This window comes from Mesoplodon mirus (assembly GCF_964341445.2).
Source record: "Mesoplodon mirus genome assembly, chromosome: 17".
Lineage (NCBI taxonomy): Eukaryota > Metazoa > Chordata > Mammalia > Artiodactyla > Ziphiidae > Mesoplodon > Mesoplodon mirus.
This window is the reverse complement of record NC_138993.1, coordinates 74,641,357-74,664,426: the sequence shown is the minus strand read 5'-3', so window position 1 is coordinate 74,664,426 and position 23,070 is coordinate 74,641,357. Positions and strand designations below refer to the sequence as shown.

The following is a 23,070-nucleotide window of genomic DNA, read 5'->3' as shown; positions in this document are numbered from 1 at the left end:
AAGAAATCAAATGGTAAATCAAAGAATATCTTAAGACAAATAAAAATGAAAACACAACAAACCAAAACTTATAGGATGCAGTAAAGCAGTACTGCTGCAATGTCCACACACACTAACATTTACACATTCAAGGCTTACTGGCATCACAATGCATCAGCCCAAGTGGCAAACACCCAGATAAGCACCCAGATCTCCCAAGGAGGATCAATGTAGAGCAGCCACCATGCGAGGAAGATCACAACACTCTGTGAAATTCAAGCTCACAGTGGAGTAGCAGCTGCATTGTTTTTGCATGATTTATAGCATTTTGGGTTTTGGCCAAATGTGTAAAATAAACCTTTTCCAAGTTATATTTTTAAACTGGTCCTTAGGGTCTTCTTCTGGCTCTATTTTAATTCTTAGGGAACAATTTGCTACCTAATAAAAGTTGCAAACATATGACTTTGGAAAATGCAGAACAATAAATAATAAGAGAATTTCAAATATTTTAGTATTTGGGTTACATTTAGGATAATTAAAGTCACATAGAAAAATACAGATGAAAGGTAGTGTTCCCCAGGAATCATTGCAAAGGCCAATCCAAATTCATTATCTTTCTTGTGTCTCCACTCCTGGCCCCCAGCTTAACCTCCTGACACTTCTGAACTCCCCCTTGTGGTTCACAACCCAAATATTCCCTTGCCCCCACCTGCTTTATTTTTCTCCATAGCATTTAATTTTATCATTCTACATTTTACTCGTTCATTTGTTTGCTTTTCTGTTTTCCCTTCATGAGAAGGTAAATTCCATAAAAATGAGGACCTACATACATGTTTCACTGCTGAGCCCCAATACCCACACAGTAACTGGAACATTGTATGTTTTTAACCAGTATATGTAAAATATAAAGCAATAATTTCATACTGGAGATTTATCACAAAATGTTATATTTATTTGTACATATACTTATTGATAAATTAATATAAAATGTATGTTCAGTTTAACTTCATCCTATTGTAATATTCTACAACCTAATATAACAGAGAATGAATATTTGTGAAGAGGATCTTAAGGCACCATAGAAGCCAAAATCATTTCTAAATAATAAAATACTGAATTTGATTTAGTACTGATTTTATCATGTGCTACTTACTTAAAATTTGTATGTATTAGTATCCTTAAGGTAATTCTCTTTGTTAGGTTATTACATTAGCCTAAATATTTACTCCCCAATCATTTTAAATAAATTTATTATTTTAAATCTGATTGTAAGAAATTTTGAGGCAGATAGGTGATTTGAGATGGAGTTTGAATACAATCTTTAGACTTGAAATGTACAGGTAATTGGACTGAATTGAATTCTAAGTGGAAACGTTCCTGGGAATATTTTATTACCTTTTCGTATGGTAGGCGTGTCACTGTCTGCAATCAATTGCAAGCAGTCTTGAGTGACTGAAAAGCAAAAATATATCATTTTAGTCACTTGAATAGAAATAGTAAGGGAATAAAGATGACCAAGAATACAAAACTGTAAACCCACTCCTCCAGTGACACCAAATCAGTTATACTTTCTATATTGCCTATATGCTGTTCTTAAAATTACTTTAGGAAATGTGCCCACAGGTTCTTAATATAACTTTTACTTGAAATACAATATGTACTTGAAATTCAAGCTTTAGAAAAACTCTATATGCTGTTGAAATACAGTAAGTATATCATCTGAATAGTTTAGCTTAACTTATTCTAAAATGTTATGCCTGTATAGAAAGCAAGTTTAGCCACTGTCAATTGTTTTTCAATTCTCTCAAATACACAAGCCAAATTATCAGATTACTCTAAAATGATTTTTTGTTTTAAAAAATCTAACATTAAGTAATAACTCACTAGTACTGAAAATATCACTATTAACATTACTGAAAATAAAAATAATTGCTAAAATACATTGAGCTAATATAAATCCAGGCAACTTCACAAAAATCCCAAGATTTACATACTGAAAACTACGTCATGGAAAGTGTAAACAACTTGTCCACTCCCCAGGGATAGAAAGTGACAGGGCCAGAACTTAATAACGCCTGTTTCACTGTGGAGCCAGTCAGGCTTTTGGTAAAATGTTTTGGACTAGAAAGAGAAAGAGAGCTACAACGTCTTTTTAAGATAAAATGGAAGATTTCCCTGACACTGCATCACCAGTAAATCTTCTGGGATGCATCAATTCACATCACACATCACATACAGAATATTACACAGAGTATTCCAAAGAATACATAACTACTCTATTAAATTAAGACAATGCCTTCAGGTAAAAGCAAAATAGGTACGCTGCCTGTAGGAAAAGAAAATAAAGCAGTAAATATCTATGAAAAATATGAAACATGAACCTAAGTGTGCCTATTTTAAATTAAGAAAATATCAGTTTAGATCGTTTATTATATAGCAAGTATTTTATTCTGCATTGAAGTAATGCTTTAAAAACATTCTTCACAATGTATACATTTTAGGAGCTTATTAACACAGTGGAGAGTTCCTGCTGCAAGTCACTAATGGAAAACATGGAATAACAGATGTAATAATTATGTAATATTCTGAAGTTGTGCAAATGCATAGGCCTAAAAAGAATACTGTTATAGGCAGTGATCACATATGAAAACCTGCTAAGAAATTTCCCTTGGTATTTAAAGGTAGAACTATAATGATAAAAACTGCAATTCCTTTATAACCATGAGACTTTTCTAACACATTTTTACGTTAATGTGATGGTTTGGATAGGAGCAGAACATTTTGGCCACTTTGTGGTTTTTTTATTGACCTGGAAAACAATGGCAGCGATGTCTATGCCACAGGAAAATGTGACTCATTACTGCAGTTACTATGGTAGACCCTCTGCCACAGAAAATATGGAAAAGCATCGTAACAGGCAGAATAGCTGTAAATAAGGACAGCTTGAAAGAAAGGAACAAAAGAACATCCAAAGCAGCCAAAGTCTGAAAAGCACAAGTCTAGAGTCACCATATTAAACCTATTTTTCTGACAAACACTTCTTGAGGAATTACGACATACAAGGCACCGTGATAAGTTTTGTGAGGGATGCAAGAGCCAATCAGAGCATGAAAAGCTCTAATCTTTCCTCCACAATGAAAAAGAAGAGGATCTTGATGAAAGTCAAAGTTAAATTTCCAAATTTTCCATCTTTCCTTTGTCATGTGCATGCATATTGTAAAGATTAAATGAGATAATAAATCTGAAACATTTAGTACTGTACTTGGGACATAATAATTGCAAAGTCAATCTTGGCTATTATTAGTGGTATTGTTCTTAGTAGCATCGAACCAAATAAACTGGGAACACAAGGGAAGGACATTAGGAGAGCAAGAAGACCAAATGAAGCTGATAAAGGGCTCAAGGAAATACTATTTCTTTCTTTCTTTTTTTTTTTTTTTTTGACCACACGAGGCACCTGGGATGGATCTTAGTTCCCCAGCCAGGTATCCAACACTTGCCCCCTGCACCCCTACAGTGGAAACACAGAGTCTTAAACTCTGGACTGCCAGGGAAGTCCCTAGAAATACTGTTCCAATTAGTCCTCTCCTTGACTGTTTCCACAAACTCCTGTAGGAGACTTACCTTTTCTATTTAGACAGAAAGGGGTTTACCTAATGAGTGCTGCCTGGAGACTACCAAACTGATATGAAAATATCTGAATTTTAATCTCCAAAGCCCAACTAAAACTTGGCCACAACCTACACATTGAAAATTTATGATCTATTCTATCACACAGTAGCAGAAATCTAACTTTTAGAAGAAAATACACTATGGAGAGAAATTTTTATTTCATGAAATACTCTTCAGAAAAGAAAATGAGATATTAAAATGACAGTTCAAGGGTAGTGTTTGAATTATATTCACTAAAGCTAGTGCTATTCATTAGTTTTCCTTATTCCAGAGAAAGTACTGGGCTTTTCAAGGAGATAAGTTCTTGGAAATAAGAACAGGACTCTCCATCCTGCCCTCATTAGATGCTGTTCAGGTCCCATCAACCCTATCAGTGCTACTTACCTCTTCAGCTTTCAACTCTTCCTTTTAAGGAAATTTGATATCTATTATCAACTTATCTCCAGTTCAGTCTTTTAGGACTCTCTTTCCAATTCACCATAGATCTGATTTTAGACTATAGATTATTGTTCACAGAAAGTTGGCCAAAAGAGAGCAGTACTGTTTTTGTATCTCCCAATAGCATAGATATCCAACCACAAGAGTTTTGAGAATGCATAGTCTAATATAAGAAACATAATATTGATAACAATTGTAGTATTAATTGACTGTGTTTGGTTTTCAACTGTCTTTCACACATCTTTCCTGCTGCTACAGTTGAGGGGAATTATACAAGAGTTTGAGAATGGTTTAGCTTTTTAACTAAGCAAGGCAGTAGCATACATTAAAACATTTCTGTGTCAGTGGGGAGACATATTTCTAAATATATATATATATATGTATATATATATATATATATCTTATATTATAATGATGTGAGAACCACAGATAATTAATCTTAAGTACATTTTTACAGCATAAGAAAATTTACTCATAATATTAAACCATGTGAAAAATATTTCTAAATACAAAACATTATATTGATGACAAAACTAGCTTACAAAAGAGAATTCCTAAAATAAGAACTTTTAGACAAAAGTCATTTGCTATTGCTCAATATTTGATACAATAAAACCCAACCAACTTCACAATTAGAATAGTGGTTGGACTGACTGTGATTGAAAGCCACCTTTTAAAGGGGCTTTTAATCAGGAAAAGAGATTTATAGGTTTATGGAATTGCTAATATCTGTTGTATTGTTTTCTGTGTTGGAACCAAACCTTTTCAAACTGGAATCCAGTTTATTATACATTATTTCAACAAAGCTAAATCTAATAGAAACTACCATAAATAATACAATTATTGCAGATTATGCATGGTTCCCATGAAAAGCATCCCACAATGAGCTTTTCCCATTACTCGTGTCCTGTCCATATGACCTACACCCACTAACTCCCATATTTCTCACTCATCTCATTCAAGAAGCTTCTTCTAAGCTCTTCAGTCTGAATGAGATGCCCTTCCTTTATCTTCTTTTATCTTTCTTCTTTTTTCTGTTGTCTTACTTATTACATTGTACATTTTTCAAGAATGAGGACTCTGAAGATGATGCCTCTCTTCATTTCTGTAGAGCTTTCATTCAGTACATGGAAGTCATGACAAATGTAGGAGTTGGAATTTTCTTGAGCTACTTTTGAATAAATCATCAGTGGCTGGAAAAGTTTAATTAAGAGAAATCCCTTAAAGATCTAAATATTGACCTAATGCTGGACATAGATTTATGAAGAAATCAAAGAAATCACGGTTTTAGGATAAACATTTCTACTGGAATTGGAAGACAAAATTTTAGGGGTGGAAACTGGATTATAAAGTTTTATATGATCAGGGATAAGCAGTTTGTGTCACTGGCAAAATTTATTAAGTTACTTATTGGTAACTTACAAAAACAATGAATTGAGAGAGTTTTGAAAGAATTTCTAGAGAGCTAGGTTGAGAAGTCTGTATTTGACTTACTAGAAAATAGAAAAAATATTAAGAATTTTTAATCTTGAGAGGGGCTTGCCTGATACATGTTGTGCTTGAGAAAGACAATATATGTGTCTATGTGTAGAATGAACTGCTGTAAAGGGAGAATGAAAGCCAAGGTTTAGCTCTTGACTGGTAATAAATATAATATGCAGATGATTTGGTTTAAAATGAAATTATATAAGTGGAGCACCCAAGACAAACTGTGAAAAAAATTTAAAAGTTTCTGACTAATGAGTATATGTGCTTGAAGGAGAATTAAAAACTAATAATAAAAGCAGGTTTTCAATTTTGGGGAATTCACAAAGATGGCAGCACTATAATGGCCTTGGGGAAGTGAGAAAGGGGTGCTGAATTTTTGGAGGTCTTGGAATGAAGCTGATAAAGTAGAAATAAATATAGAGGATAGAAGTAAAGAAATATATTTGAATTGAAGATTTTCTCTGTGTATATGTGCACAGAAACAGTCTTGACATGAACTGGAAGTTGCCATGTACCACTCATAATATAATCATGTTCTACGACTAAAGTAAGGCAGGATATGTAAGATGGCAGCCCTCTGGATAGCCTCATAAGAGTAAAGTAACAAAGACAGAAAAAAAAACCCAAAATACCATCTTCATCTAATGTTGTTTAATTTTGCAAATGATCAAATATTTTAACTTAAAATTACCAATTTTATAGTTGTCATCATCTCCACAGGATATGTTTTTTCTTTGGTCATGACTTCTTTGCATTATTTTAGGATATTTCACTTTACTAATGACACATACTCAGAAGGCACTGGCTATCACTAACTTACCAGTGAAGGACATTAGCTTCATAACAAAACGTGCAAACAGGTCTGAAGTCAAGGAAGGTAAAACCAAAAAATACAAATACACCTGAATATCTGGAGAAAGGTGGCAATAAATTGCACAATTGGCTGTTACATATTCAACTCCCGCTTGGACATTCCCACCTGAACGCCATAGTGATCTCAAGTTTCATCTGCCTCAAATCTGTTTCTTGATCTTCTCCACACACATTCACCTCTCACTCCTTCTCTGTTTTCTCTCTTAGTGGGTATATAACTGCCCTCTGAGTTGCACAAACTAGAAACTTTATAAACATGCCTTATTTCTTCCTCCTCAATCTTGAAATTCAAATAATAACCAAGTTCTAATGGTTTGAACTTTTAACTTTTGTTCAATTAAGATTTCATCTCTCATTCATCCATTCAACAATTTTACTGAGCACTAAATTTGTGTCACATGTTGCACTTAGGGATACCAAAAAAAAAGGAGATATGATTCCTACCCCCATGGAGCTTACAATCTAGTGGGAAGAACAGGCATGAATCAGTAACACCAAAACAGAATTAAAATTGCAACTGTAAGAGAGATACAGTGCCCAGATGTCTGATCCAATGAGGAAGGCTTCTTTGAACGGTGGCAAGTTTGGCTGAAGGAGAGGGAGAGAGAGAGAGAGAGAGAGAGAGAGAGAGAGAGAGAGAGAGAGAGAGAGGGAGAGAGAGAGGGAGAGAAAGAGGGAGAAATGGTAAGATGGGGAGCATCGTAGCCTAAATTCAGATCTTTACCCTCACCATTCTTCACAATTACCTTAGCCTACCTAGTTGTGCCTCTTCCATTTTCTACAATTCCTAGTCCATCACTTGCATTTCCTCGAGTTATCTTCCTAAACCCAAATCCTATCTTGTCCTTTTCGTATTTATAATTCCTTCAAAAGGTTTCTTTGTACACAAAATCCAAGTCTACCTGCACAGCCTCATGACCCTCCTCTCCAATCCCCGCTGCACTTAAACACACCTTCTCAGAACAGGAGGTCGGCTTCATGTTTCCAGGCCCTTGTATCTGCCATTCCCTACGGCCAAATATTCCTCACCTTTCCAACTGGTGAAACTTCATTCATGCTTCAGGGCTCAGGTCACATACCAAATCTTTCCCTGATCCTTCTAGCTAAATATTTGATGCCATTACACTTTGTACGTACATCTATTGAAATACATTTCACTATATGTACTAATTGTTTCTATAACTGCTTCCATCCCTAGACTGTGAGTCACTTCATATTAAGGGCCATCATTTACAAATTTGCAGTGTCTGGTTTATAGCACATTTAAAAAAAATCTGTGGAGCAATTTAGAAAAGAAAGTAGACATCATACCAACATCTAACCTCTCCAAATAATTCTTAAAAACCCCATCCTTACATCCAAATGTATAATACATGTTAAATCAAATTACATTAATGTTGTAGGGAAAATAGCTTCCATTAAAAAAAAAAACACCTATGTCCATGATGTCTGAACTCTGTAACAATAAATCTTTGGGTCCATGGTTTTATGGAAAACATTCTTCATAACGAATAATCTCAATAAGTTTTTGAAATGTCATCCATAGAACTGTAGCACGCTATAATATTTTTTTAAAGTAAATGGTTGTGTGCTATTTCTCTAGAATTTCTTACTCTCTAGTTACCAGAAGAAGCTCCAGGGTAGTAGATAGAAGAGAAAAAAGATGAGCTGAAGTGTAGCTTCACCACTTGTGTCAGTAGATACCATGAAGCAGTTATTTTCCATTTCTTTGTCTACCTGACACAGGATAGTCAGAGGAGAGGGATGGAGAGAAGAGGAAAGCCTGAACTTCAATCAATCAACATTTGCAAAATTCCCCAAGGAGATGGCAGCTTACTATATAATGAGGTCTTTTCTTGTATTTTTTTTCTATTTCCTGTTTTACTACTGTTACCATATCTTGGATACACTCTCCTCTTACCCACATCTACTCAACCTTTAAAACCCAGCTCAGCTTTTCTCCGCCATGGTCTAGACAGTCTTTCAGTCTGTGATCTTGACTACTGACATTCTGTGATTCCATAACTAGCCATCCTTCTCACTGGTATAATACTGATAATAATTTAGGCTTCTCCAGGATCCAATAACTTTTCTCAAAACTGGTGCTTTATTTGAACGTTAAGCACATATAGCTCACGTGATCAAAAAAACTCAGAATTTATAGTCAAGATAATAAATTCAACCTTAGTTCTTAAACCAATTAGCTATTTAATCATGAGATTGACACTTAATTTTGAAATATTTTTTCTTATTTGTAAACTGAAAAAAAACAATATCTATTTCATAGTGTTGTGAGAATCAGTTGAAGTCGTAATTTGCATGTGTTTTGTAAAGGCAAAAACATTGTTATTTTTAAATTATTTATTATCTTGAAATTACATTAGCTTTTTAAAATTTCTCCAACTCAGTACTGGGTTTCTGAAAAGAGGGGTTGGCTGTGCCTGCTTCAATTCTCTCACCTAAAATGCAGACAATAATGCCAGCACTGCAGGGTTATGAAGAGGGCAAATGATAATCATAGGTCCACCGGGCCTAACCCAGAGCTTTCACATGGACCATACTCGGCTAATTTCATTCCATTTCTCTCCCCTTTTCTGTATATTCTGGAGAGCCTACCTCAGAGCTTTGCACAGCAGGTGTCTCCTCTATTTTGAGAAAAGTCTGTTTCTTCTCTAACTCCTCAGAAATGGGGATACTTTTTTTTTTTTGATATGTCCTTTGAGGAATTTTTATTTTTTTAACATCTTTATTGGAGTATAATTGCCTTAAAATGGTGTGTTAGTTTCTGCTGTATAACAAAGTGAATCAGCTATATGCATACATATATCACCATACCTCCTCCCTCTTGTGTCTCCCTCCCACCCTCCCTATCCCACCCCTCTAGGTGGTCACAGAGCACCGAGCTGATCTCCCTGTGCTATGCAGCTGTTTCCCACTAGCTATCTATTTTACATTTGGTAGTGTATATATGTCCATGCCACTCTCTCACTTCGTCCCAGCTTACCCTTCCCTCTCCCCATGTCCTCAAGTCCATTCTCTATGTCTGCGTCTTTACTCCTGTCCTGCCCCTAGGTTCTTCAGAACCTTTTTTTTTTTTTTAGATTCCATAAATATGTGTTAGCATATGGTATTTGTTTATCTCTTTCTGACTTACTTCACTCTGTAGGACAGACTCTAGTTTCATTCACCTCACTATAAATAACTCAATTTCGTTTCTTTTTATGGCCGAGTAATATTCCATTGTATAAATGTGCCACATCTTCTTTATCCATTCATCTGTCGATGGACACTTAGGTTGCTTCCATGTCCTGGCTATTGTAAATAGTGCTGCAATGAATATTGTGGTACATGACTCTTTTTGAATTATGGTTTTCTCAGGGTATATGCCCAGTAGTGGGATTGCTGGGTCGTATGGTAGTTCTTTTTTTAGTTTTTTAAGGAACCTCCATGCTGTTCTCCACAGTGGCTGTATCAATTTACATTCCCACCAACAGTGCAAGAGGGTCCCCTTTTCTCCACACCCTCTCCAGCATTTATTGTTTGTAGATTTTTTGACGATGGTCATTCTAACTGGTGTGAGGTGATACCTCATTGTAGTTCTGATTTGCATTTCTCTAATGATTAGTGATGCTGAGCATCCTTTCATGTGTTTGTTGGCAATCTGTGTATCTTCTTTGGAGAAATGTCTATTTAGGTCAAAGAAAATCCCACAACAAAAGAGCAGCTGCCCAATGCAGATCCTGTAAGTAGGACTTGACCTATAAAAAGCATAATTAACCATTAAAACTAATATCACCCATTTCTATGAACTATTAATGAGAATGCATCCCTCGACATTACGAATTTATTTTTAAAATACCTAGGCATGTCTGCAGTTTTTTTTAATGTTGAAAGTATAAAGAATTGTTGAGCTTTCAGAGATTAGATAGAAAGACTTACCCTGGCCTCCCTATTTAAAATACAGACATGTCCTCTTACCTTTCTTCACCCTTAACTCTGCTGGTTCTCTTAACCCTGCCCTAAATTTTTCACTTTTGCAATGTATTTGACATTTTCTAGTATTATAATTTCCTCATTAATTATGTTTATTGATTATTTTCTATGGCTTTCCACCTCACTGCAATGTAATCTCCAATGCATGGGAAACTTTTATCTGTTTGTCTTCTAATCAATACCCAACAACTAGAGCAGTGCTTGGACCTCCTAGGTCAGGGAAGATTGGAAGAGATACAATATCACTTCTGGCTGAACTGGTTGATTCTCTTCCTGGCTCTTCTGTTTCCCAAAACTTTAAACTTGATAAGAACAGGGTTCAAGGTTTGGTTACCAGGTCACTATTTTCATTTTAAATACTTTTGTGGAAACTGAACAGATTCCAGCTCTTGCAACACTGAAAAAGAAGGCTCTCGTTATTTACAGCAGGGGAAAAGAAAAATGACACTCAGGGAAGATTCTGGTCAAAGATCACCATGACAGCAGCCAGCTGTTTCTGTTCTAGGAAGGAACACACCCTTGCTCGTAAGAGGCTGCCGTTAGCCTCATCTGGGGACAAATTGGATGGCTGAGTTATACACTGCATGCTTTTAACACTCACTTTACAGCCTTGTAAGTTACAGCTGAGCCCGAAATGCCAATGAAGCAAAGACTGGATGTTACAGACCCCTCAGATACCCCATCTTTTCTTGCAAAGGAAATGGACTATGGATTTCAAGAAAGAAATATTAATATTTCAAAAATATTAATAGTATTGATATCTTTATGTTTAACAACAAAAATGTTTACCTCAGAGAAATACTTTAGTTATACTATTAGGTGTTAACTTATGTGCATTATATTCAAAACTCTGATTTTTAAAAACTATTAAATGCATTCTGGTGTCCTGGATGGCTCCCGGAACATGATAAGACCTTAGCGGAAAAGCTGGTGAAATTCAAGTAAAGTCGGGAGTTCAGTTAAATCCTAATGTTGGTCTCTAAGTTGTGACAAAGGTACCATGGTAACATAAGATGTTAACATTAGGGGAAACGGCATGAGGGATATATGGCAGCTCACTGCACTGTTATTGCAACTTTCCTGTAATTCTAAAATAATTTCAAACTAAAAAGTTTATTTAAAAATGGAGAAAAATAAAGTAGATTGGTCAAAATTTTACAAGAAATATTTGAAAGATAAAATATGGGCAAATTTTTCTGCTCTTGTTTTTATATTTCTTTGAAATGCTGATGCTTTCACCACTTCATTACTTTTTTTTTTTTCTTAACTTTTTGCCTGTGCCATGCAGTACGGGGATCTTAGTTCCCCGACCAGGGATAGAACCCGCACCCCCTTCATTGGGAGCACAAAGTCTTAAGCCTGGACTGCCAGAGAAGGCCCTTTCACCACTATTTTTAATATTACATTTGAGATGAGTATAATAAACATTATTAATAAAAAATAATTTTTGTCTTTCTATAATCTAAAATACATGGGTTTCTGATAACTTAAATTCCCTACTGAATAACAAGGGAAAAAATGAAAGGTCACCTAATTTTATTAATAAACTTTTTTTTTTTTTTTTGCGGTATGCGGGCTTCTCACTGTTGTGGCCTCTCCCGTTGTGGAGCACAGGCTCCAGACGCGCAGGCTCAGCAGCCATGGCTCACGGGCCCAGCCGCTCCGCGGCATGTGGGATCTTCCCGGACCGGGGCACGAACCCGTGTCCCCTGCATCGGCAGGCAGACTCTCAACCACTGCGCCACCAGGGAAGCCTTAATAAACTGTTTTAATTCAGTAAGAACCCATTTGGAAGAATTCACTTTCTTGATGGACTCTGAAGATGCTTATCTTTAGATTCTTGAAATGAATAGAATTATAGTTAAGTGCAGGTTCAAAACATGGGTCATCATGATTTCATCTGTGAACAAATTTTCATGTGTAATATTTTCAAAGCCATGTCACTTTAGTGTTTTTGTTTTTGTTTTAATTGGGACTATCTCCAAATACACTTATGGGCTTAAAAGTGAATTTTTGGCTATTGTAGGCCCTTTGGCAATTTTAATCCTGGATTTCCCCACATTTCTGTTTGTTATATTATAACCAGAAATTATCTTATGAAACACATGAAACTTACTGAGACTTTCACTTGAAACACAACATAATTAAGAAAAACAAAACTGGAGCCACAGTGCCAAATTCTAGAATGAAGTAAAAGCAGCACGTTTACTCCGGGGGTGGTCTGCAAGAAATACTCAATGGGTGTGGAGACTGATGGTGATGTCTGCCCTTCATCTCCTGCTGTTCAGCTTGTGAATTTCACTGACCTGTGTCCTGAAGATACATGCCCTTTTCTGTATGTAAATAATATGTCAATTAAAATTTAAAAAAATTAAGCTAAAACCCCATGAAATTATAGTTAAAGAAATTGCTGAATATGGGAGCTTCTCTATGACTTTTCAGTGAGCCCAAATAGTGCCTCTACTTGGTGCACCAAGAGAGTCTGAGGCAAGGGGTTTCCAGACTGCCCCTGCGACTTTAGCCTTATGATCATGCTCATTCTTTGGTTAATTAGTTATTTTAAAGGTCAAGTTAAAAAAATTTCATAAGATGGCCTTTGATCAAAACCTGACAAATGAAGAAATATGGGAAAATCCCTTCCCCCCCAAAATGATGTCAAATCATTCTATCTTATTTGATATTGGCCCCAAAATTGATTAACACATATTCATGGAATACCTACAGGGTGCAAGTGTCATGATGAATATACAAAAGGAGAAATAGGACCAGACCACAGAGGTCTCTACTCTTTAGTTGAACAGATGGGGTATACACAAATGAAAAGAAAACAACCTTCCTAGGTAATATGTGATGAGTATCAAATACCAATGCAATAACTAGGCTTGCTGTGTGCTGGGGAGGTTCGACTTTCTAGCCCACAACATACTGGAATTTACTTACAAACTGAATATCCACACAATAAAATTGAGATGCCTGGTGATATTTGGGTTGGATTTATAGAAAAATAAGAATGAGTAACATTCTGGTATGTTACTTAGCAATATTCAGCTGTGAACCTTTATGACACAGTTATAAAATAATAGCAACTTGATGTTGAGGAGTATATACAGAAAGCAGAGTATTTTAGAAAAAATCTAGAATAATATTATAATTCTGTTAAGTATAAATCCACTGAGTGTACTACTGATGTGGCTTAAAAATAAGCGTGAGATCAAATACTAAATCGTTTACTGAAAATTCTATGTTTTTTAGCAGTTTAACAAGCTATTTGAAAATGCTAAGACTCCTAATAGCAATAAACCCTTTTTAATTTACCTATGAAAGAATAGTGAAACCTATATAAGGAAAACTGTCTTATTGTGAAATTTAAAATTCTGTATTTAATAGAGATATTAAAAATTCTTGAACACATCAATTCAAACTGTGAAAATTCATTTTCTTCTTCAGAGTTACAGTTTTTCTAAAATTCCAACAAAAACATTTATAGAAAATGAATAAAGAAAATAGAAACTAATACTTTGAAAGTAAAAGGGATAACTCTGGCTTTTGAGTTTTACCTAAAATAAATCACAACAACTAGAATGGAAACCAAAACCAAAGAAAGTTGCTAGATTCAAACTGCAAAAAATTTTCTCAATTCCAAAAAAAGGACCCTACCAAACAGAAAACAAACAAAAATCATGGAGTTTCAGACAACCTTCTTGTTTTATATATATATATATATATATATATATATATATATATATATATATGCATTAATTTTGGAGTAAGGCTAAACAAAATAAATGTTCCCTGCACAAAAGGATAGTGCCTAAAACAGCATTCAAGCCAATTTCATTGACCGGGAATAACTGACTACATCTGGGCTATGGAAACCGGGTCCATTCTGATTCATTGGTTAGAACTTTCTGCTATTCTCCAAACTTTCTAAAAATTGCAAATTATTTGGGGAAAATTTTTGTCAGTATACAATTTTTGGATGCCCTAGTAACACAAATATGAAAAAATATTCACATGGGAGGAAATTTTAAAATATTAATAGAACATATTTTGTCAAGTGGGACTCAGGGAGCTATTGATTTCTTACTCAACTCTTTCCTTCTTAAATCTGCTGTAATGATTCTATATCCTCTTTGGAATGGAAGTGTTAGGGTTTAGTTTTAATATTAATATTTAGAGGCAGGGGAATACTAGCAGACAAGGTTGAAGAAGATCGAGGCATACTCACCCTACTAGGCATTGAAGCTCATTTTATTATAAAATTACTTAAAATATTTAATGCAGATAAATAGGAAATAAATCAATGAAAAAAAAGTCTCAAAATAGATTCAACTATAAATGAGGAACTTAATATAATATAGTAAGCATTCCAATGCAAATGAGTTTAAAAAAAATCATCTAATGAATTTGGCCGAGATACTTAGCAACAGTTTGGAAGGAAAAAGTAAAAGAAGAAAGAGGAAGTTAAGGAAGGAAGGAAAGAAGTTCCTAAGAAAGGAAGTTAGTATGACATGACCTACCAAAATAAACTCCAGGACTAATGGATTAAATACCCAACTACAACACTATATTACAAAAAAAGTCAAAATGGCAGAGAAAAGAATAAACTACTTAAGAGATTATGAACAAATGTATTTTTAGCTTTGATGTATTACAGAAAATTTAAAAAGTGTATCACATTAAATATACAGATGCAAAATCTCTGTACAAGTTTAAAAAACTGCAAAATATTGTGAAAATATTTACATCAAAATTTTGATAAACAATATGCCTAATACAGAGTTTATTCAAAATTATTTTAAAAATAGGACAAATGAGGGAAGTTATAAATAAAAATTAGCAGAAGATAGAATTAGAAGTTATCAAAATATGCAGAAAGATAATTCTTATTTGTAAGCAAGCAAAAAAATTAAATTTGAGGCACTCTTTTACAACTACTAAACTAAATATATTTTTAAAGATAAAATGCTGTAAGTATGTGGAGAACTTGTACACTGCATTTCTGATTGCATACATTTGTAATTCATTTTGAAAACAGTATGGCAACAGGTAGCAAGGGTGCTAAAGATGTTCATCCTCTTTGGCTCAGCCATTCCATGTATGGAATTTATATTGAATATATGCATAAGATTCCTCAGAAACAAAGAGATCTGCACAAAAATTTTGGCATGTTCCATTCTATCAAAAAAATGGGAAATGATAAATAATTGTATGATAACAAATAAATATGGATGTGTGAGAATTACTTAGAAACAAGGAAAACATTTATTGTGTAATAAGTGAATACAAAAATATACCACAGTATATATACTGAATTTTTTCAAATATGTAAAAAATATAGATAAAATGCAAAATATGAAAATTGATGTGTTAAAGCATAGTAAAAATATGAGTGTTTTCCAGTTTTAAAATGTTTAAACCCAATCCTTTCTGATAACTGGTACAAAGATATGATAACCAGATAAAAAATTTACAGTTGTATAAAACGAGGAAGAATTTTTTCCACGAATAAGGCACTGAGTGAAAAATAAGTTTACAGAAGGAGCATTCTGTGTGTGTGTGTGTGTGTGTGTGTGTGTGTGTGGTGTGATAGGACACCTATTCTGTCTCTCGTGCACTTCTGTTCAGAAGTACAAATACATGTAAATAATTACACCTGTTGGGTCTGCCTCACACTCACCGTGAAGGTGAAAGGAAACAGGAGGTGGGGCGATACCTCTCCTAGTACAAGCCTGCCTGGCACATTCTAGGGGCTCAAGAAAAGGTTCCTTCAATATAAAAGAGAAACAGCACCAAGGATTTGTTAAATTGCAATATTAGTAAGTGCCCTTCAAATGCTCTTTCTCAGCCTTGAAATGAAGGAACTAGAGCTGAATCACGTCTTGGGAGGCCCCACCAAACCTGAGGGGTCAGGAACCCACACCATTCTGTGGGACACGTGCAGCAGGAAGAAAGGTAGCAATCGCTAAGGAACTATTACAAGGAGGCTATAAACGTGTGGAGCTCCAGGAAAAGCACACATTAAAGAAAAGCATTACAATCTGTGTGTGTGTGAGTGTGTGTGTACAATAAGCTTTTTTAAAAAAGCAAGACACCAAATAAAGCACAAACATGCACCTGCTTCCCGGGTGATCTACACGTGGTTTCACAGCGGCTACGCCCCCCAGGAGATGCTGTCTGGCTGCTCTTCTCTGACAAAAGCTCATTCTACACTGGCACGTGGTGCTTTTTTCCTGCACTGCCAGACGATGCTCCTGACATAGGAGTGAACTATCAATTTGAGGGGAAACGTGGGCCCCTTTCCCCTGTTCTAAAGTGCTGCACAGATAAATACCTCTCCCCACAAAATCTGCTCACTGTAGGACAAAACATGCTGTCGGCCTATTACATCGGCCAGGGCTTGGCTTTGCCCTGGAGCCACACCTGGCTGGGACGGTAAGTTTCCAAGTTTCTAGGTCCTGTTTGGCTCCCCTCTCCTCCTCACCTGTGAACTGGGATCCCTGACTCCTAGCCGCTTCTGTGCCCCAAACATACCTGTTTCTTCTGCATCCTGCAGGCCACGCTTACTCCTGCTGCTTTGGCTGGAGTTGCTTTCTCCTGGAGCTGGTAGCGCAAAGCTCCCCTGCCAAGAGAAAAGCCCCCCGTTATTGCCAGGGCGTCTGGGTGCGGGAGCATGGGGCTGGGGCTGCCGCAGACTCACTTTCAGGGCGGAGGTGGCGGCTGCAGCCTCCCGCAGGGCGGCCCTGGGGGCTGCGGCTCCCGCCTGAGGGACGCCGGGCAGCTCCCGCAGCTCCTCCCGGAGCCTTCCCAGCTCTGCTTGCAGGGAAGCCACGCGGCAGAAGGAGAGCACCGCGAGGCAGCACGACAGCAGGGCCAGCAGCAGGGTCACGGCCAGCAGCTTTCCATCTTTGGAGAAGCGGACAGAGGGGCTTTCCTTCTGGGGGAGGATGAAGACTGTCCCCTTCAGTTTCATTTCGTCTCTGGTCTTAAGGCGAGAAAGGCGTGACTGTTCCCCTGTGGAGTCATCCATTTCCCTCCTTGAACTTTGAAGGTTCGGGCCCTTAGAATAAGTGACCACAGAGAATGGATCATTTCCTGTTATCTGTGTTTGTTGATGTCCTACATTGACTACATGGCCCAGCCCGGCGCTCACCCTCCGGAGAGTTCTCCTGAATTTTCTTCTCTCTGCCCGGCTGCATCTCTGCCCCTACTGTATGATAGGTCTTCCTGGCATTCGCCCTTCTATGTGATTGCTCAATCAGTCTTCCTCATTTCACTTTCAGTTTTTGTAAGAATTTTAATGGCATCTCAGAACACTCATGCACAAACGAGCCCCTTAAATCTACTGACGGCAAGGAGTTGGGGGTTTGGACCAGCACACTGCAGACAACTTTTTAAGACAGGAAGGTGTTTAAGTAGCTCCCCCTCAGGCATTAGGAGAGAACTGGGTCCACTTGGGGCCACGTGGCTTTGTAGGGAAGGAGGAAAATAATATTAATAAGTTCCTGCTGGTGTGATAAAATTAATGAATGCCAAGGTCAGATAAGCTAAGTACTTTAGCATTGAACTGTAGTCAACTGGAGAGTGATTTATTAACAGTGTCTAAGTGGGAAATAAAATGAAATGTTCTTAGACGAGGTATAAAAGTCCGCTGGGGAGTACTCTCTCCACTATCACCTTAGCAATGTAATAAGAAGAATGTGCCTCAATTTGGGGGACCTACTTAGATTAGGTGCGCAGGGGATTCTCTATATGCAGGTGTATGCATTTTGAAAGGGACCCTAAGTAATCCTCTTCCTCGTGGGACACACTGCTAGAGAGGCAGCCACCCACAGGATGGCCAGTCCCCAGGAGCTGTCCCACCTCTGCTGTCCCCACCTCTGGAGCTGAAAGTCCCTGCTCCGTCTGACACCATTTGGGGGAGAATCGGTCTTAGCTCAGCTCCAGATGCCTGGGTCCCGTCATTAACTGCTCTTTCCCTAAAGCAGCTTATCTGCTCGTCCACATTAGGCCGACTCTGCCCCAATCTAACCTGTATACAAGACGACCCGACTCGACTCAGACAGAATTTAGTTTCAAATCTCTATTGTTGGAGGCTTCCCTGGTGGCGCAGTGGTTGAGAATCTGCCTGCCAATGCAGGGGACTCGGGTTCGAGCCCTGGTCCAGGAAGATGCCACATGCCGCGGAGCAACTAAGCCCATGTGCTACAACTAACGAAGTCCGCGCGCCTAGAGCCCGTGCTCTGCAACAAGAGAAGCCACTGCAGTGAGAAGCCCGCACACCGCAACTAAGACACAACACAGCCAAAAGTAAATAAATAATTTTTTTTTAAAAATCTCTATTGTTGGACCTGGCGTGGCTGTAAGGGCACCAATCCCGCCTGTGATTCAGTGTCCTCATCTGTTGGATGGGGTGATAACTGTCCCCGAGAGCTGTAAGGAGACTTACAGGAATGTAGAACAAGCTACCTTGAAGATGTTCCCATTTTTCATTCATGCCATTCATTCATCATGTGGAATCTATTTCACTCATTCATGTTATGAACGGCATGTTTCATTTATTTAGTCCATGGAATCTTTTTCATTCTTACAAACAGTGCTGCAATAGACGTCTTTGTACCTGTCCCCTGGTCATAGCTGCACACACCTGCTGGAGAAGAGCACAAAGTCACCTTGACTAGGTGTCTCTGAGCTCCCTCCCAGGACCGCCTGTTTCATCCTTGTCTCAGTAAGCGTGATGTCATCCGCCTTATTCATTTTTACCTCTTGGGATTGCTGTTTTTTCCTTTGCATCTGCAAGTCCCAAGACCTTTCAAAATGACTTTAAAATTTTTTTCTGTTTAAAAAAAGGTTTTAGTGATTCCCGTGGTCCCCCCAGTTAGCTTTTCTCAGGTGGAAGTTGTCTTCTCTAAGTGAGCGTGCAGACTCTTTACTGTAATACAACTCCTTTGTGACAGTCCATGTTTCCAGATCAATCATGGTAAAACATACTAGATAACATTTCAATTTTTTACAAAAGGATTAGTCTGGGGATTACTTTCTGACTGAAAGTAATTGAAACTCTCTCAGATTATATGTGTGTGCATTCATAGTACCTAAATACATAGAGAAATAAAAGAATTCAAGGCAGTGCTAGAAACCAATTACTTTTTTCCACCCTGGACACCGGCAGCCACCGCTTCTTTCTGTGAATGGACATTCTTCCCCTTCTGGCAGGCCACTCCGCTCCGTGTTCTGCTGTAAAAGTTCTGAAGAAAGAGGGAATAACTTGCTTTAGGGAATTACCTTTGCCTTCAGCTGCTCTCCTGGGAGAGCCACTGAGCAGTCTGCCTGCGGCCAGTTTGGAACCAGGAGCTGGTCTTGGACCACCAGCAGGCAGCCCCAGCAGAGGAGGGCTAGTGCTCCCTCGACCAAAGGCAGCAGGGCAGCGGGCCCAGACTGGACATGGCCAGGTGATGTCCTCCACAGCCATCACACAATGCAGTTTCTCAGAAGACAGGTAGAAAACCAAGTGGCATTTATGTGCTCTCGAATTTCTTATTAGAGGAACAAAAGGAAGTTATTACTCCATCAATCAAGGATCTGTTTCCTGCAAAGGAAAGGGTGTGACAATAATTTAACTGAAATTCTGTTCAACAGATAGCAAGCACGTCCATAGTCACTGACTAGCTCACCACATTCACGTTTATTTAGGGCTGGACCTGAGCCACAGTTCTCTTCCATGGTTCAGCTTCTTTTCACCCATTTCCTTTTCTCAACTGGAGTGTAAAACATTCTCCTGCAACAGAGCTGAAACAAAGTGAGTCCCATGTTCCCTGTCCCATCTACTCAGGAGAGGGTAGATAGGAACATGGGAGAGTATATTTGAAAAGAACTGAAGTCACGAGTTTTTCTGATGGATGAAACACAGCATAAAACAAACATCTACTCTGACTGCTTGCTTCTTATAGTGACAACCTCAAAAAGATTCAGAAAGCTTAATTTTAAACTTCTGGCTTAACAATCTTTTACAAAATTGGCTGGTTTGAGAAATCTATCCTTTACCCATTTCTTTGAGGAAAAAAGTGTCTTTCGTAAGGATTTGGACAACACAAGCATGGAGACAACAGCTCTTCTAGAAATGCATATGTACCTAAAAATAGACCTAGGTAAAACTGGCTTCCTCAGGTGCTCAGAATATGGAAAATGGCTTGATGCAAATAATTATTAATTTCAGAAAAAAATCATGTTGTTTTCTTGTAGAAATATATACGTGCAGTCAGTTGCTATTATAATTATAGTGAAACTTGAGTTGGAAGGCCAAGTGCTAATCACTCTGTGAAACTGAACCAGGAAGTAATGGTGTGATTTTAAACAGACAACACTGGTCATTTCTTATACAAAAAATAATGTCAGTCCCTGCGATGTTGATTTCTATTTCTTAATAGTTATATTCAAATGAGGAGTGTGTATGTATTTATTTGAGCTTAATTTTTGTCAGTTTTGGAAAAAAAATCTGCTAAGAATTCAGTTTTATTTGTGAATTGTCCTCAATTTGTAGTGTAACTGCTTTCAGATTTAATTCTCTTGAGTGTTTATTTAAGTGTGTGTTTTTAAGAAATTTCTGTTTAATACTATTTTCAATTAAAGTGCAATTTAGTTTGTTATTCTTTACCTATATAATACTTACGAGAATATTTTCATTAGTATTAAGATGAATATGTGTCAGTCCATGTGATCATCTATTTCATATACATCAACTAATTTTTCTATTCTACATGCATGACACAGACAATACCCATTGACACAGAGGGGCACTCAAATAATACCTGGTCAGATTTGACCATCTCAAAAATGTTGGGAGAAAGGATTAATTCTATCCATGCAGGGAACATTACTTATGAAATTCTCTGTCTTTAAAAATGAATAAAGCAGAGTTTGCAAACATTTTTAATAATTTATTTGAAATTTTGCTTATTAAATGTGAGAAGTAAAATGATAGGGGTGAGATGTATGGCCTCTGAAGTCAGACGCATCTGTATGCCCAATTTTGTTTTACCATCTTAACAGACTCTTTCCTGCCCCAAATCTAGAGACTGACTTTGTTTAGATAGACATTTTGGTGGGTGGGATGCTGATCCACTGCAAGCTTCAGTTCTAATCACTGCAATGCAGTCCTGGTGATTCCATCCACATCAGCATTGATTGCTAAGAGTGGACGGATAAGAGAGGTTTCTAACAATCAGATGGGAGGGGTGGTCTCTTTGGGGGCTCCTGAGAAAGAGTTAATCATCTTTAAAGAGAAACCCAAGAGAAAGACATCCTTCCTGCACCGCCACATGTTCACATATGACACCACAGAACTGTGCTGGCCATCCACCAACTGCTGTGCTGTCCAGGCCGACAGGTGGAGGGTAGGAAGAAAACCTGGGTTTCTAACTGCACTACTGTGCTGCTGAATTAATCAACTCTTCAGGGGCTTCCCTGGTGGCGCAGTGGTTGAGAGCCTGCCTGCCAATGCAGGGGACACGGGTTCGTGCCCCGGTCTGGGAAGATCCCACATGCCGCGGAGCGGCTGGGCCCGTGAGCCATGGCCGCTGAGCCTGCGCGTCCGGAGCCTGTGCTCCTCAACGGGAGAGGCCACAACAGTGAGAGGCCCGCGTATCGCAAAAAAAAAAAAAAAAAAAAAAAAAAAAAAAATCAACTCTTCATGTTCCCTATTTGGGGATGTTTTATACTGAGTAATACTTTTGCCTTATTCTTTAAGCCAATTCGAGACAAGATTAGATGTTAATGGATCCCAAAACATCCTAACTAATTCTGCTAGCTTGAGGATATTTATATTCCTACAACCAAAAAACTTTGTGTTTCGAATGTTCTTCCAGAATTTTTCCAAGTGTCTTCATGTTAAAAATTACAATGTAAAGAGAAATTTTTGTTTTATATTTCATCTAGCATTTATTGCTGGGAAAACTAGCTCATTCACTAAGAAGAATCTTATTTCCATTTCTACTATAAAGTTACTTTTTGATAACTTCAACTATTTAGTAGAATTAGGAAACTTAAGAAAACAACATCTTTACAAGTTTATTCTGTGGAGGTGTATTGAAGGGACCTGTGTTTTCTAGGTGGACCCAGAATAAATTCAATCACCTCTTCAGAAAGGGAAATAGGAAATCAAAATTGTGGGTCACCACATAAGGAGGGGATCACCTCGAATTAAAGAAAAACCAAAGGAAGCCCAGGGTGTTCTGAGAAAAATGCAGCCTGAATCCATTTTTCTTCTCCTTCCTACAGGCTCTGAGTTATCCATCTTTCTTGAGCCAAACTACAGAGGAACCCAGAGGCAGCTGGATGTTGGGCTCTAACAGGTCTTAGACAAAGAAAAATGATGTGAGGCTTCTTCCCCCAGAGGAAGGTTAGGTAGTATTGAATCTGGGACTGGAGTCTCAGCGGATCTTCGAATAAATGGCAGAGCAGAAGTCTGTGGGCACAGGCAGTGTGCCTATGAGTGTGCCAGGTGTCCTTGACCTGGAGAGGGCATGGAGGAACCAGGTGAGTGGAGGTATTCCTCCCGTCCCTGGAGCTGGGACAATGTAAGGGGTGAGAGGAAACGAAAGCCTCCCCAATGCCCATGGCTCGTCAGTA

The 23,070-nt window shown here is 37.7% G+C and overlaps 1 protein-coding gene across 1 annotated transcript in view; it reads right to left on the bottom strand.

The window, feature by feature from the left end:
- The window catches only part of TNFSF13B (TNF superfamily member 13b), a 34,079-nt gene extending 16,582 nt beyond the window's left edge, over positions 1–17,497 (bottom strand). The window contains exons 1-3 of the mRNA XM_082602185.1: positions 17,144–17,497; positions 16,978–17,065; positions 1,375–1,431 (exon numbers count right to left, since the gene is read on the bottom strand). Of these exons, the coding sequence (XP_082458311.1) occupies positions 1,375–1,431; positions 16,978–17,065; positions 17,144–17,473 (475 nt within the window). The 5' untranslated portion in view covers positions 17,474–17,497. The remainder of the gene's footprint in view (positions 1–1,374; positions 1,432–16,977; positions 17,066–17,143) is intronic.
- Positions 17,498–23,070: the final 5,573 nt, after the last annotated feature.